The 14657-nt window shown below is 35.5% G+C and overlaps 3 protein-coding genes across 4 annotated transcripts; all 3 read left to right on the top strand.

Moving 5' to 3' along the window:
- The first annotated feature begins 538 nt into the window (after window positions 1–538).
- On the top strand, window positions 539–3439 carry LOC115962767 (protein CHUP1, chloroplastic-like). 2 transcript variants are annotated; one of them, XM_031081638.1, is made up of 4 exons: window positions 539–768; window positions 878–948; window positions 1080–1735; window positions 2236–3439. In XM_031081638.1, the coding sequence occupies exons 1-3, from the start codon at window positions 660–662 to the stop codon at window positions 1710–1712; spliced, it is 813 nt and encodes a 270-aa protein (XP_030937498.1). In that variant the 5' UTR covers window positions 539–659; the 3' UTR covers window positions 1713–1735; window positions 2236–3439. The 2 variants fall into 2 exon arrangements, with proteins under 2 accessions (XP_030937498.1, XP_030937499.1); XM_031081639.1 differs by having other exon boundaries at window positions 541–768; window positions 1089–1735; window positions 2236–3306.
- On the top strand, window positions 2245–3276 carry LOC115964523 (protein CHUP1, chloroplastic-like). The gene has a single exon (XM_031083819.1). It carries the CDS (start codon window positions 2245–2247, stop codon window positions 3274–3276), a length of 1032 nt encoding a protein of 343 aa, XP_030939679.1.
- Window positions 3440–10597: 7158 nt separating the features above from the next.
- Window positions 10598–11545, top strand: LOC115966048 (oleosin 1-like). The gene has a single exon (XM_031085385.1). It carries the CDS (start codon window positions 10672–10674, stop codon window positions 11197–11199), a length of 528 nt encoding a protein of 175 aa, XP_030941245.1. The 5' UTR covers window positions 10598–10671; the 3' UTR covers window positions 11200–11545.
- The last annotated feature ends 3112 nt before the right edge of the window (window positions 11546–14657 follow it).

Here is a 14657-nt window from a genome sequence, read left to right as displayed (position 1 = left end):
CTCTTTCATATATTATGAGGCGTCATTTTTATATTGTGAAGTTGCGGATAATTTGCATTTACATATGGACCACAAACATTAATGATCCTTTAGATTCATACCTTCCCAATTTAATTTGCAAATATCATGCTTGTCTTCTCAAAAATGCAAAGCATTGTTCTCTCGGAATTGGACAGGTCATTGACCCATAATGTGATTCTGCAACTAACATATCTATTTTATATGTTGTGTCTAAATCATACAAGATCATAGTAAGATTAGAGCTTATTAAATCATTGAATAAAAATATTATAGCTTATTTAGATACGTATAAAAATTCTCATAGTATCTTGGAAAAAAAATATCTCATACTAATTTGCATGCAAATGTGATATCCAAAAAAAACCATGGCCTTTCAATAACTTTGGCGTTATATCAAAGTCCCTTTTAGCTTTTTTCTTCTTTGGCTTCATTCGAAGTGAAAGTCTTTAATGTCACTGTCCCGACAAAAATCAGCCACAACTTGCTGATGAGCTATTGAGTTGTGACTTACATTTGATAAGAATATTGTGATGGTGAAATCTCATGGAAACTTAAAGAGTTTCACGGTACATGTACAGCTTTAATCTGTTCTAACCTGTGCACAACTACATGATAATCAGATTCAGCAAAAACACTACATGATAGTCAAAGTAAGCTGCCTGGTTGTTGCTTCAGTTGCTGCATTTTCATTTTCACAGATAAACATAGGATCGTCCATGAAGCAGAACACTGTAATTGAACTTTCAGGTGCTTATAGATTTTTATTTGTCAATTGCATAATGATTTTTTCTTATGCTTCTTTACTGCTTTCACAAAATAGTGGCTTATTATTTCAATGATGCATTAATGAATTCAGAAGCCCATGAATCGGACCTCAAACAGCAACAGATTGAAGAAAAGGAGGAAGAGAAACTTGAATATTCCATGGTTTTAGTTTACTCTCTCTCTCTCTCTCTCTCTCTCTCTCTCTGTGTGTGGAACACACACACACACACGCACACAAAAGCAGTTAACTAGTTAAATTTTAAGAATTTAACAACAAATTTTACATTTTGCAGGATGAAGAGGAGGAAGAGAATAAAATGGTCATAAATAAAATGAAACAAAACTTGAAGGCAAGGAAAAGAGGATCTGGGGATTTTAAGCTTCTGATACCTGACAAGGAATTGAGCATTGTGATTGAGAAAGGGCTGTTACAGAGTCTAGAGAAGGAACTGGAGCAAAGGAAAGCGATCCTTGAAAGGAAACTGTTTGAATATTATGGTCTTAAAGAATGGCAATCATACATTGGCCAGTTGCAAAGGCAATTAGAGGACAAAAACGCGGAGATTAACATGCGAAAGATGGCTGTTGATTCATTGCAGGATGAGAGAAAGAAGCTTCATGAAGAAATCAAACAGGGTTTAGTGGCAGAGAAGCAGCTAGAAATGGCAAAGAAGATGTTAAAGGGGTTGCAAGAGAAGATGGATGCCAGTGCAAGCAATGTAAAGGGAAGGTTGATTGTGCTCCAAGAGCAAGTTTCCGACTTTCAAAGTGGTGAAATCTCTTTTAGAGATACCATTGTTGAGAAGGAGCTTGAAGATGTTAAAGATGTTGAGCTAGAAATTGCAGAAATGCAGAGGAGGAAAAGAGAGCTTGAGTTAGAAAAGAGGGAATCAGCAGTTAAGTTGATTGCTGCTAAGAAAGAATAGCAGCTCTTTCCAACATGAAAGAGGTAGATACAATTTAAATCCTGTATTTTATTTAGTTAGTCTGCATGAGATTCATGCCCTTTACGATCAGTTACAGTACATAAATGTTTGTGTGTACAAGTTTCTTATGTTTAAGAACCACTTTAATTATCTGAATTTTAAAGAAATTCCATTTTTATGCATGATTTTTGTATAAAGCAATAACAGCAAGATGCTTTTGCGAATGTAATTCTAATCATATTTCAATGCTTCACATGATATCACAAGTTGGAATGTACCTAAATTATCAAAGCATTTTTTTTTTTTCTGTATATAGTGGAATGGAAGGGGCTACCTGTATCTTGCCTCAAATCATCTCAGAAATATTTATAGCAAATTATACTTGAATTTTAGCCAAATATTGCTCCCAGTTTAATCTGAATTCATAACAAATCCTGCATCCCGGAAGACTGAGAATTGGAAAAACCTTCAGAATTCTTCTAGAGTAATAAATTACTAATGCTTTCCTTTTGTGCTGTTGCAGAGTAAGATAATGGCCGGAGTCAAAGAGGAAGTAATTACTTTAAGACATGCCAATAAAGAACTTCAAGAACGAGTCGAAAGATTGCAGAGTCACAGATTTGATATGGTTGAAGAACTTGTGTATCAACGCTGGATCCGCAATTGCTTAAGGCTTGAAATTCAAAATCAAGAAAAGCAATTGGTAAAGACCTCAAAATGTGATTCCAGAAAGGATTCAAGCAAAAAATCTCAGGAGAAAACTAAACCTGTAATGTCTGATCCTGGATTTGGCAGCATTTTTTCCAGCTCCTCAACTGAAAGTGATGAAATGGTCAGTACCACAATTGATAGCTCTTCAAGTAGCCAAAGAAGCTGTGCTAAGAGACTCGGTGTAATTCAAAACATCAAGAGGTGGGGAAGAAGCAAGGATGATTCAAGCACAGTTCTATCGCATCCCCAGGCTTGGTCCTCCAGAGGGAATTCTTTGAGCTCTGGCCTATTTCGCAGGTTTTCTTTGTCAATAATTCCATCAAATACACCAATGCGAAAGACAAAAGGTATCACACCAGTCAGCAGCTTATCTGAGAAAATAGAAGTGCATGACTCAAATAAATCACTCGAGAGACCAACTTTTCAGCGTGCAAGGAGAGTTTCATTTAATGATTCTGTTAAATCAGTGGAATCAACATATCGAAGTACACCAAAATCAGTTGAAGGAATGTTAGATGAAAAGGAAATTAGTGCTGCAAGGTTTGGCCACAGCTCAAATATGAACTCAGGCCCCATTTGTAGCAATAAAATTGAGGGGGTGAAACATGAGCCTTCATCAGCAACCCTTACAATTGTCAAGGATGGCCATTCAAGTGGTGCAACTGAAGAACTTAATAACAATGATAGCATCAATTTGCACGTAGGAAGGACTGAAATTGTTCCTGGAGACAAGCTGCGTTCAATGATGTCCGAAGTGCTTCCTCTTGATAACCGAGATAGGAGCCATGCACTAGTAAATATTGTTGCTGCTCTCTTCTTTATCTTTGTGCTATTTCGATTATCTTTCTGCTAGAAAATACTCAGCTTAACTTTTTTTGTTTAATCAAGTACCTGTTAACTTGTGTGGCACTAAAACAAATCCATTTTATGATGTCATGCAAAGTTTATACTTTATAGTAACAGATTTGCGAAAGAAAGGGTTCTGTAAAGTTCACTTTCGAACTTAAATTTTTTCATTTTTCATAGACTAATTTGGGGATGACAAAAATGTCCTGTCTTGTCCCATTCTGCCCTGTGCTAGTTTCCCCAGCTCTGAAGAAATGATGAGAGTCATCTTGTACTGCCCCTCATATATATATATATATATATATGAGATGGGTTCAAGTTACACCTAGTGTAACTTTGTTACACATTTTTTAAATCATTGGATTTAAGTAAATTCAACAGTACGGTAAAAAAAAGACTTTCATTAATGCTAATATTCTAATTCATCTCATTTATTATCCCTTATTTTATACATTCCATACTTATTTCTAAATTCAAAAAAAATTATAACACAACTATTGCTTTTAGTTGTTCTCTATCTCTACATTTCTCTCTCTAGAACACTCTTCTCTGGATCTTTTTTTTATTCTTTAAGAAAGTGTTTCTCCCTCTCTTTTGTTTTTGTTTGTAGATTTAAGTTCCTTAAGTTATTATGTTTGTGTAAATTAATTTGTAAACTATGTGCTGATGATGACAAACAATTGGACATGATCCGCTACAACAACATTAGATGTTGTAGCTATGAAGATCAACTAATATACCCTTTTGTTTCTGAGGCAGAAAGTTTGAAATAAGCCATTGTTCATTGTAATGGCCCCTAAAAAATCAAATTTATCCTCAAAATAAGAGTTTTTTATATTCGTTTTTAACTTTTGTTTTCGTTGGTAGAGTATTGTCCCTATGTTTATCTATTTTTTAACTTTCGTAACAATCTGCTAATGATGATAAACATTTGGGCATGAGATGCAACAAAAGAGAGAGTGTTCTAGAGAGAGAAACGTAGAGACAGAGAACAACTAAAAGCAATAGTTGTGTTATAAATTTTTTTGGGTTTAGAAATAAATATGGAATGTATTAAATAAGAGATAATAAATGAGATGAATTAGAATATTAGCATTAATAATGGTTTTTTTTTTTTTTTTTTCTGTTAGATCTACTTAAATCCAATGGTTTAAAAAATGTGTAACTCTTTAGAGTTACACCAGGTGTAACTTGAACCCATCTCTCTCTCTCTCTCTCTCTCTATATATATATATATATATGGTGATCAAAGATTAATAGTCATGTCATCAATCAATTATTAAAATTCAAATTTTTGTAGTTTAAAATAATGCATAAAAAATGAGTTTATAGATCAAATGGTAAATAGCATCCAATTGATATGAAAATTGGCATACATGTTAAGAACATATTAAATATGTAATTTAACAGTTAGATTCTCAAAATATTAATTCAATAACAAGTTATTAGGTGGTGTAACATTACTTAGAATTACATCAGGTATAACTTGAACTCAACCCTATATATATATATATATATATATATATATATATATATAAATGGACCAAATGACATGTTTAAGCTAAGGGAAGGATGCTAAGTTGCATGTAATCACCAACAAATGCTTATCCCATAAACCATTGTATATGTAAATTTCACATTGATTTGAAATAGAAGTTTTTCTTTTAATTGATAAGAGTAGTTTTGTAAAGATTCTTGTGTGAGCCTGGGTATGAATGAAGCCCCTCTCCACTTATTCTAAGGGGGGGAAACAATAGAGTAGCATCAATTCAAGAAAAACCAAAAGTAACATCATATTTATTCGAAAAGTCGTAGATCAGATCAAAGATGAACATGAATCACAGCATTGAAATTTGCTAGTCGATAACCTGATGCAAGGCAATCCCTTTGGATGGGGATATCTTGATAGTGTGATCCCACACATGTACCCAAGGCATAAGCTGCAAGCATATGCGTGTGACCTCAAAAGTAGATTTAGTGCGTTGATCCATTTATGTAATTGCTCCTACTTGCATCAACCAGTGATGCTGGGTCTCATTTTGACACGCACCAAGGAAGAAGTTATCGGTATATTTCAGTGCAATGTACACAGAATGCTATTGGTGCACGCTGCATACACTAACTCAGGAATTTGTGGGTGTGCGCTGCAGAGTTTCTAACGCAAAGTTATGTCGGATTTTCACAGTGAAGATAAGGCAAATTTCATTGTGGAAGTGCAGTAACAATCATAATGCGTGCAATGACACATAAATTGTGCCTAATTTCTGACATAAAAATAAGGCAAAATATAATGCTGCTATATTTCCACCGCGAAAATACAACTAGAATTTTTTAAAGTTTGAGTAGAGGTCACTCAATGCCACTCTTTGTTTTCAAAAATGATATCTAAAATCTAAACTATGTTTTTTCCAAAAATTTTAAGCACATACTTTGGTAAACTCATCCGTGTCACCTACTTTTTTTTTAATTCTTTGTACATACACATGACAGTGACACATTTCATACTTTAATTTGAAAAAAAAAATGTTTTAATCTATTTTTATTGATTAGTCACCAAGAATCAAACAAAATGAGGTATTTTCATGAGATGGACGCAGTGTGGTGCGTAGTACTTTTCCCAATCATCCAAACTCAGTTTTTTGTTTTAGACATTAATTTGTGTTAGGAACCTAGTTTAGGGTTAGGATCCGGCTCTTTGATGTCTAAAGTTGGTTCTTGGATTAGAAGGGTTAGAATTTAGGTGTTGCAGCCAAAGGGTTTGGAGTTGGCGTTGGGTTAAGGTGATTTTTGTGTTTGTTGATGGTTTTAAGGTTTTAGTTGTGTAGAGTTTGTTTGAAGCTCTGATGATTGTATGAAGCTTTGATGGTTGTATGAGTTGTGACTTGCTTCGAGGAGTCACCATGTCCAAAACACACACACACCACTTCAAGGGTCTCTACTCCCAAGAGAAAGACTAGAGAGAGAATAAACTAAGCAACAAAAGGTTTATTCTTCATTATGCCAAATTATGAGTACATGGTTCTATTAATACCACTCTTGCCTTATTCATATTGGCTACACATGGTTTTTTTTTTTTATATAGATAAAAACTCTACTCGAACCTAATTTAAGTATATGTTTGTGAAATTTTCTCATGGATACTTGAATCCTAGCCCTTGGCCCCCCACCCCCAACAATATTGGGCATATATATGCTTTAACGAATATGTACATGTGATTAATGTGTTCTTATGTCCACTGACCCTAATTAAGTATAACTAACTCTTGAACAAACTAAAATACGTGTACTTTAATCAATCTTACAATTGTAATGAGCTCAATTCTAGCCAATCAAAATTTCCCCCCAAATGTATGGCAGTTAGGATGGGCTTCACCTAAAATTTGGGAGTTATTGGAAGTTGGAACATCAAGTGTTGATTGGCACTTCAAGGTGCGATTGGACTACTAATTGGAGCACTCTATGTGTTGATAGGCAATCCATTTTGGTTTTGGTTTTCTTCTTGTTTCAGCTTCTATTAATTTCCTAACATTTTGATCCTACCTTAATTATATTTTCAAATATGGGCTTGGTTTGATTTTGGCCCCTCAATTTTTAAACGTTCGATTTTGATATTTAGTTATTTTTAAATGTTATAATATAGTATACAGTCATTTATCTATTGTGTGCATATAACCCTCAAAGAATGCAAAATAGATATGATTGTTCACAAAATGTACAAAAAAACCCATTACATCCGATGAGGCATTTTGCATTTAGATTTTTCAACTTTCTACAGTATCATGCATATTTGCACAAGACTGTTGTCGAGGACGTTTTTGCGACAAGAGCCAAAAATGCGAGAATGGCCCAAATCTCCCCTTGGGTTCTTTAGAAGTGTTTATTTGTGGAGAATCAAGCCCAAAATTCCAAATGTATAATGAACAAAAGGCTAATGGTGCTTTGACAAGAGAAAATCAAAATACTAATAATGAAAATGCAAAAAAAAGCATAAAAACATAACAAGTCTGAAACTTCGACCCATAGTCACACAGAAGAAGAAATTGAGGAAGGTCGTGAGGAAGAGAGGGAAGGTTCCTCTGTACCCATATTTCCACCCCTAAGGTTCAGAATTGTGAGAATGTCTCTTGGCTCAGTGGGTTTTTGCTCTGAAGTTTCGGGTCTATAAGGAAAACGTGGTTTAACAGATCTGAAACTTCGACTCACAGTCACACAGAAGAGGAAATTGAGGGAGGTCGTGAGGAAGAGAGGAAAGGTTCCCTTGTACCCATATATCCACCCCTAAGCTTCGGAATTGTGAGATTGTTGGCTGGCTAAATGAGTTTTTGCTCTAAAGTTCAGGTCTTTAGGTAGAACGTGGCTTAGTTGTTTTTTAGTTGAAGAAAGACCCTTGTCTTAAGCTTGGGTGTTGCTCCCTTGGTTTTGAATCTGATTGTGGAATTTATATTGAGTTTGGAGAGCTCTAAGTGACTGGTTTTTGGTTAATAGAAAAGGCTTTGGATCCCAAGGTGTTAAGCAAGTAGTAATTTTCAGGTTTGCTTTTGTTTGGATAAAAGGAAGGATTACTTTTATCATCATTAAGGGAAATGCTTGACTAAACCCTCATTGGATCCTCATTTTCAGTTGTTTCAGACCATTGGGAGACTCAACTAGATGAGAGCCAGCAGCTGAAGTTGGCCAATGAGAGCCAACCATTTTTAAAGGAAAAAAAGGGTTCGGACAGAAACTTTGGGCCACAGTCACCTAGAGCATAAAAGTTGTTTTGGGGTGGAAATTTTGGATACAAGACCTTCTCCATGAGCCTGAGGTGCTACCAATGTCCTTTGCCCACTTGGTAGCACGCATGGGCTGGGCTCATGCAAAAGGTCCGAAAGGAACTGACCCATACCCTCCAAACCACACTTCCTCAATTTTCCCATAAGTTGCATGGGCTTGGGCCATACTTAAAAGAATAAAATATAATATAATACATGAATTGAGCTCACAAGAAAGTCGGGCTTATACGAAATGTGTCGCGAAAATGGGTATCAACAACTGTAGCATTATCTAAAAGTTTTTTTGTTTTTTTATTATTTCTATTTGTGCCAAGCGAATCAAGAAAATCTCTCTCTCTCTCTCTCTCTCTCTCTCTCTCTCTCTCTCTCTCTTTGCCAAATCGTTAGAACCAACCACTATCGGCGATACAGATCTGTGGTAGTTGTGGGTCCCTTCTCCCTTTTGCACTCTCTTTCTATCTGAAAGGTCTCTCTCATCAAATTTGTGGTGACTGCGAGTTGTTGGATTTGGGTAGTGTGGGTCATATATGGGTGGGTTTGATTAGTCGTGGGTTGTCAGGTGGGTGTTGTCGGGCTTATGGGTGATTGGGGTGGGTCACAAGTGGTAGTCCATAAGTTTTTTTTTAAGATTTAGGTAGGGGTGGAGCTAGAAAATTGTGTTTGGGAGGGGCAATGTAAAACTATCGTATTAATTCCGACCCAAATGAAAAGTGGGTTTTGTTGATGGTGAGTACTAGAGAAAAGCGATGGATTTATGAAGGAGAAGGATTGAGAGTGTTAGAAAATGCTGAGTGTAAATAAATAAAAAATTAATAAGAGAAAAAGAAGAAGAAGAAGGACAAAAAAGTTAGAGAGGGGCCGTAAAATAAAAATAAAAAGAAGATGAGAAAGATGAGATACGAAAGTTACAAAGAGTGCATTGTGAAAGAGGGGAAAAAATATATGAAGTAGAGAAAGAGAAGAAATTGTATTGAGAATTGAGAAAATGAAAAATAATATTTTCAACAAAAAAACAATAATGATGTACTACACACTTTTCTACAATTGTCCTATGTGATAGACTATGATTGGTTGTCTGTTCCCACAATTGTTATATTTGACAAACCGTAATTGATTATCTGTTACTATCACATAAATCACCATTTTTTATCTATCGTTCATAACCTATCACGTAAAACAATTGTGATAAAATGTGTGTAAAAATGTGTAGTACTAGTTTTATTGAGAAAAAAAGAAAAGAATAAAAAAAAATATATAAAGTGGAGCTACAAAGGGGCAAACATTCACATGGAAGGAAGATTTGTTTATAAATGTCATTACACTTTTTCTTTTTTTTCTTTTACAAAAATGCCTCTCTTGTTTTCTTGGAAACAAAGATATGAGATACTGAGGAATGGAAAATGATAAAACAAGTGCAAAGTTGGGATTTTGGGAGCCAAATTTGGCTAACATGTTGGAGGGGGGGGGGGGGTAGAAGCTTTGTTCTTGGAGTGGTCAGCTCCTTAAAAAATTGAGTGGGTTCTATTTTTATCTATTATTGGATTTCTTTTTTTTGGCCCCCCAACTCACTACATGGCTCCGTCCTTGGATTTGAGTTTTTCGATCTGATAATCATCGATGACTGTGATTGTTGATGACAGCTATTGCTAGGTCTAGGATGGGTTTAGTGTTGGGTTTTGAACCTGGTAGTAGAGGTGGCAGTAGATTTACACATGAGTGGTGGTGTTCTGGGTTTTGTTGTATTTGTTGGTGTGGGTAAAAAATAAATTATTTTAATGTGATGTAATCTAAAATAAAGAATGAGATGTAAAAAAAGTTATCATGTAAAATAAATAAAGTGGTTTTTAGTGAGATAAAATGCGATGGATTGGAATGATCTAAGTTAATTAACTCTTTGCCATGTGATGATTATTATTTGATTTTGAATTGATATAATTTTGATAGGGACACTCAAATGGGAATTGATAAGTTTACTATTTGAGTAATACTAGTGCCACATAAAATGGCACAATTTATGCTACAACTCATGCACATTGCGAGTTATGAGTGGTAAGAATATGCCCACAATTAAGAGAAATTATAAGGTCCACATGGTGGACAAGTAACGTGGTTCACCATTCTACTAAAAGACTCACACTTGTTTAAAATTACCAAGTTAGAAAAAAAATTTAAACAAAAACTGATTATTGACTTAACAATTTTAAACAAATAAAAGTCTTTTAGTGAAATAGTGCACAAATGATGTAGTCTACCAGAAGACTGTATAATTTCTTCACAATTAGACTTACATTTATATTTTTATCATTTACAACTCATCACATAAGTAAGTTACGGCACAAATTGTGCTATTTTAGGTGCCACCAGCATTTCTCTACTCTTACTATTCAAAGCAATTCTTACAGACAGAACCGCAAAAGAAAAAGTCAGTCCTCCACACTCACATGTAGGTCTTGTCAAAACTCTCATACCCTCCACGTGTTCCCTTGCATGTCTCTAAAAATAGAACTCTCCAAACACGTGCCAGTCATCTCCTCCCCTTCTTTAACACCCTCTCTCTCTCTCTCTTTCTCAAACCCTCTCCGTTTCTCACTCTCATTGTCTCTCTCTCACAATACCTCAAGTACTCAACCATGGCTGATCGTCCCCACCAAAACTCAGCCGAAACCCAGAATACTAGAGCCCCAAGATCCCCCCAACAAAACCATTCCATCACCTTCTCCAACTCCACCACCTCTGCATTCCTACGTACACTCAAAGACCATGCACCAAACTCCTCCCAGCTCGTTGGCCTCCTATCCCTCCTCATCTCCGGCTCCATCTTGCTCCTCCTCGCTGGCCTCACCGTCACCGCCACAGTCCTCGGAGTCATCTTCTTCACCCCATTAATCCTTTTCACGAGCCCCATATGGTTCCCCATTGGGGCATTCCTCTTTGTTGTAACTGCAGGGTTCGTGTCCCTGTGTGGCTTTGGTGTTGCCCTTGTGGGCGGTCTGTCATGGATATACCGCTACTTCCGTGGGATGCACCCGCCCGGTTCGGACCGGTTCGACTACGCGAGGAGCCGGATTTATGACACTGCGTCTCATGTCAAGGACTATGCAACTCAGTACGGTGGGTACTTGCAGAGTAAAGTGAAGGATGCGGCTCCTGGAGCTTGAGCTTGAGCGGCTTGGAAGATTTCTGGACCGAACCAGACCGGGTTTTCTTGTTTTCTTGCATGGGTTTTTAAATTTCTTTCTTTAAATGCCCTTTTGTTTTTTATAGTGAGATTTTCTTTAAAAGTATGGAACTTGGGTTTCTCAATCTCAAAATGTTTGATGTTTTCTATTTTAATGCACGGAGGTTGGAGGAGAGTTGATGGTGGGCCAGGATAAGAGATATTAAGATTTGTCTGAGAGCAATGGTTATTAATTATTACTCACACCCTAGACACACTTGTTTTAAAATGAAATTATGATTTTGTTTTAAAAGAAGCATATGTATAGGGTGTGTGCATATTTTAGCTGTGGGATCTAACTTTTATAATAAAATATATTATTGATGTGTGTACAATATGTGTGTACAGTTGTGTGTTAGTCTTTAGGTGTAAGAGTTATTTTCCTTTTCCTTTATTTTTTTAAGAGGTTCTAAAATCCAAACCAATCCATGTAAAAAAAAGTAATCTAACTATAATTAAAGATTTGTAACGTGTGGGGGTGTTTAACAATTGGTCCGAATTAGATTTTACAAACAATTGGTTCTTTTTCTATGGAGATGCAGGAGGTCTGGACTAAGGATTCATTCTCTTTCGAATGCCTTGTCAAAACGAAATTCTCAAAATGATTCAGTCTCTTTTGAATCGTGAATAGTGAGTTAGGGTTCAAATTTCCATCTCCCTCACAAAAATAAAAGATTTTACAATTTCCAAGATTTATATATATCTTGGGAGTTGGGAGGTGTTCAATCAAATTACCAAAAGAAGATATATACATATATATACATTTATTTATTTATTAGGGGCAGGGACAGACCCAGAATTTTAAGGAAAATCGGAGTATAAAGAAAAAAAAAAACTCTAAATAAGCATCTATATAGTATTAAAAAATTATTAATACTCAAAATTAGTGTTTTTAAATGCATTAAGATGCAATTATTTATCAACAAAGACAAACAAAAACAAAATAATGTATTTTTCTAATACTAGGCTGGTTAGGATTTTTTTTTTTTTTTTTTTTTTGTTGTTGTTGTTGTTGAAGTTAGAGCATTCACATTAGTGGTGCTAAAAATTTTAACTTTTAGAATTTTTAGCACCTTAAAAATTTACTTTATCTATTTTACCACCTCACTTTACAATACACCCAATATCAAATGTTCTTTTTTTTTTTTTTTAACTTCATTTAAAATAATATTAACAATTCATTAAAATAATAAAGGAAGCAAAATGATTTGAGTTTTTTAATTGAAGGAAAAGATATAATTTTAATAAATTATTGTATTTTATTTTTAACAACTTGCTATTATTGAAGTTGCAAAAAATTTAGTTTTAACTTCTCCAATAACACATGGTTTTTTGGTTCTTTGGTGGTAAAATATATATATATATATATATATTTTGGCTAAAATACAATCACCATTGTGAATATTTTTATTGTTTTTGTTAAGTTTTTTGGTTGGATAGTTGCTATATGGGTGAGCTAGTTAGCCTTATTGTGAAAAAGGGGCCTAATAAAAACAATGAAAAATATCATAACTTAAAAAAAAAAAAAAAAAATTGGACCCAATGGGGCCCAAGCCCCCACCTGGGTTCGTCCTTGATTTAGGGTGTTCAATCAATCAAACGGTGTGTATAAAAAACTTATGTTTTACATCATCTAATAAGAGATTTTTTATCACATTTAATAATATCTCAATAAACTTCCAATTGGGTTGGATTTTCATATGGGTATTAGAATTAATTAGGTGTGGTTGTGCATATTCTTTAATATGTGATATGATGATGCGGCACGTGAGGATTGGAGAGTATGAAACTTGGGTTGATATGATGATCTGATACCTTAGAATTGGAGTGTGTAAATGTTACAAACCCAATTAAGTTTGTTGGTTACTTCGAGGGAACCAAGACCTCTTAATAGATAGATAAACTACTTTGAGGGAGTCCAAACCTCCAAAATGAATACTCACTTAGAATCTGTTTGAGATCTACTTATTTTGCTGAAACTGAAAACTTTTTATTGAAAGTACCGTAGATAAAGGTAAAAGTTTGCTAAAATAATATCGTAGGACCCATGAATAGTAGCAAAAATAAGCTGAATAACAAAATAAGTTAGCAAAAGTAATTTTTGCCAAACACACACTTAATAATAATATTTTTCAGCTTCCTTTATTAATCAACATCAAATCATATAAAAATAGATGGCTTTACAGGATAAAGTTAATATTTAAATTCAAAAGAAACCTAATCTTTATTTACAATAAATAGATAAAGATTTATTCAAATACTAAGCTAACAATTTATTATATTTATTATCTGTAAGGACACGATTCGTAACGAACCGCAACAGTGTTGGGCTCGTTCATAAAAAGGCCCAAACAATATCATTTGTAGAGCATGGGTTTGAAAGGTTAGACCTTGGTCACCAGGCGGTGGGTTTTTCGTGGTGTTCATACATGATTAAGTTGACTTCGCCCCTGGAGTCTTTCTCTTGGAGGCGGGCTGGGAGGCTCTGGTTTTTGGCCATTTTTCCCAGCCTCTTGTCCTGATTGTCCCCCTTTCCTTTTATACTAGTCTGTGTTTTTTTATCATTCGTCCACGTGTAAGATCGACATTCCAAGACTGATACTTGTCCCATCAGCCCATACCTAGAGTGGTTGGGGATGGTTGTAAAAGCTGGAGAGAATGGCTCTGTCAGGTACAGAGTATTGAATGGCAGTAAAGGCAGCTTTCCCTGGTCGTTATTCTTTCCAGCATACCCTTTTCTATTGGCGCAGATATTTTAGATTTTTTCCCAAGTTGTTTCTGTACCATTTTTACCCTTTCTTCTTATGGGACCTCGGACATGCCGAGGACTGAGTTGTCCTCGGCTGTGTCCCAAGGCCATTTTGTATTTGTTTTAATGATCCTGAACTATAACCCTTCTCGGCTCGGACCTTAGGCACCAATGAATAAATGGGATTGGCCCACGAATTGTTGGGCCCCACAATAGCCCCTCAAAACCCTATTGTCCGACCTCTTGGTTAGAGAAGAGGGTTTTGGTAATACCTAGCCTTTATTATGGCTCGTTTAACTCAGCCTCTTTATTAACGTTGGCATTTCTTTATCTGCCCAGGAAACGTACCGGTCTACGAAACATTCCTCTGAATTCATTCACAACGCGTTCCTGCCGTTTGGTTGTCCAAAACGCGCCTTTAATGACTTACATTTACAAGACCATTTAATTTCGATGGTTTGTTGACGATGCGGGAAAGTGGAACGGGTACATTCTCGTTTACCAATTTTCTTGGAAATCCGGACGGATTAAATACCTTCCGTTCCACCCTTCGTATAAGAAGGGAGGCAAGAGGATATTTCTTTCGTACAGAGACCCTTTCAATCCCTCTGAAGTCTGAAACCTTTAGCTTCCTCCAGAGTTTACTTTAT

This window comes from Quercus lobata, chromosome 10, assembly GCF_001633185.2.
Source record: "Quercus lobata isolate SW786 chromosome 10, ValleyOak3.0 Primary Assembly, whole genome shotgun sequence".
In the NCBI taxonomy this organism is placed as follows: Eukaryota; Viridiplantae; Streptophyta; class Magnoliopsida; order Fagales; family Fagaceae; genus Quercus; species Quercus lobata.
This window is presented reverse-complemented; position numbering and strand designations above follow the sequence as displayed.

Coding starts and splice junctions, on each gene's coding strand:
- LOC115966048 (XM_031085385.1), top strand. CDS start 10,672: ATGGCTGATCGTCCCCACCAAAACTCAGCCGAAACCCAGAATACTAGA.
- LOC115964523 (XM_031083819.1), top strand. CDS start 2,245: ATGGCCGGAGTCAAAGAGGAAGTAATTACTTTAAGACATGCCAATAAA.
- LOC115962767 (XM_031081638.1), top strand. CDS start 660: ATGATAGTCAAAGTAAGCTGCCTGGTTGTTGCTTCAGTTGCTGCATTT. Junction 769..877: donor CACTGTAATTGAACTTTCAG/GTGCTTATAGAT, acceptor TAATGAATTCAG/AAGCCCATGAATCGGACCTC. Junction 949..1,079: donor AGAAACTTGAATATTCCATG/GTTTTAGTTTAC, acceptor TACATTTTGCAG/GATGAAGAGGAGGAAGAGAA.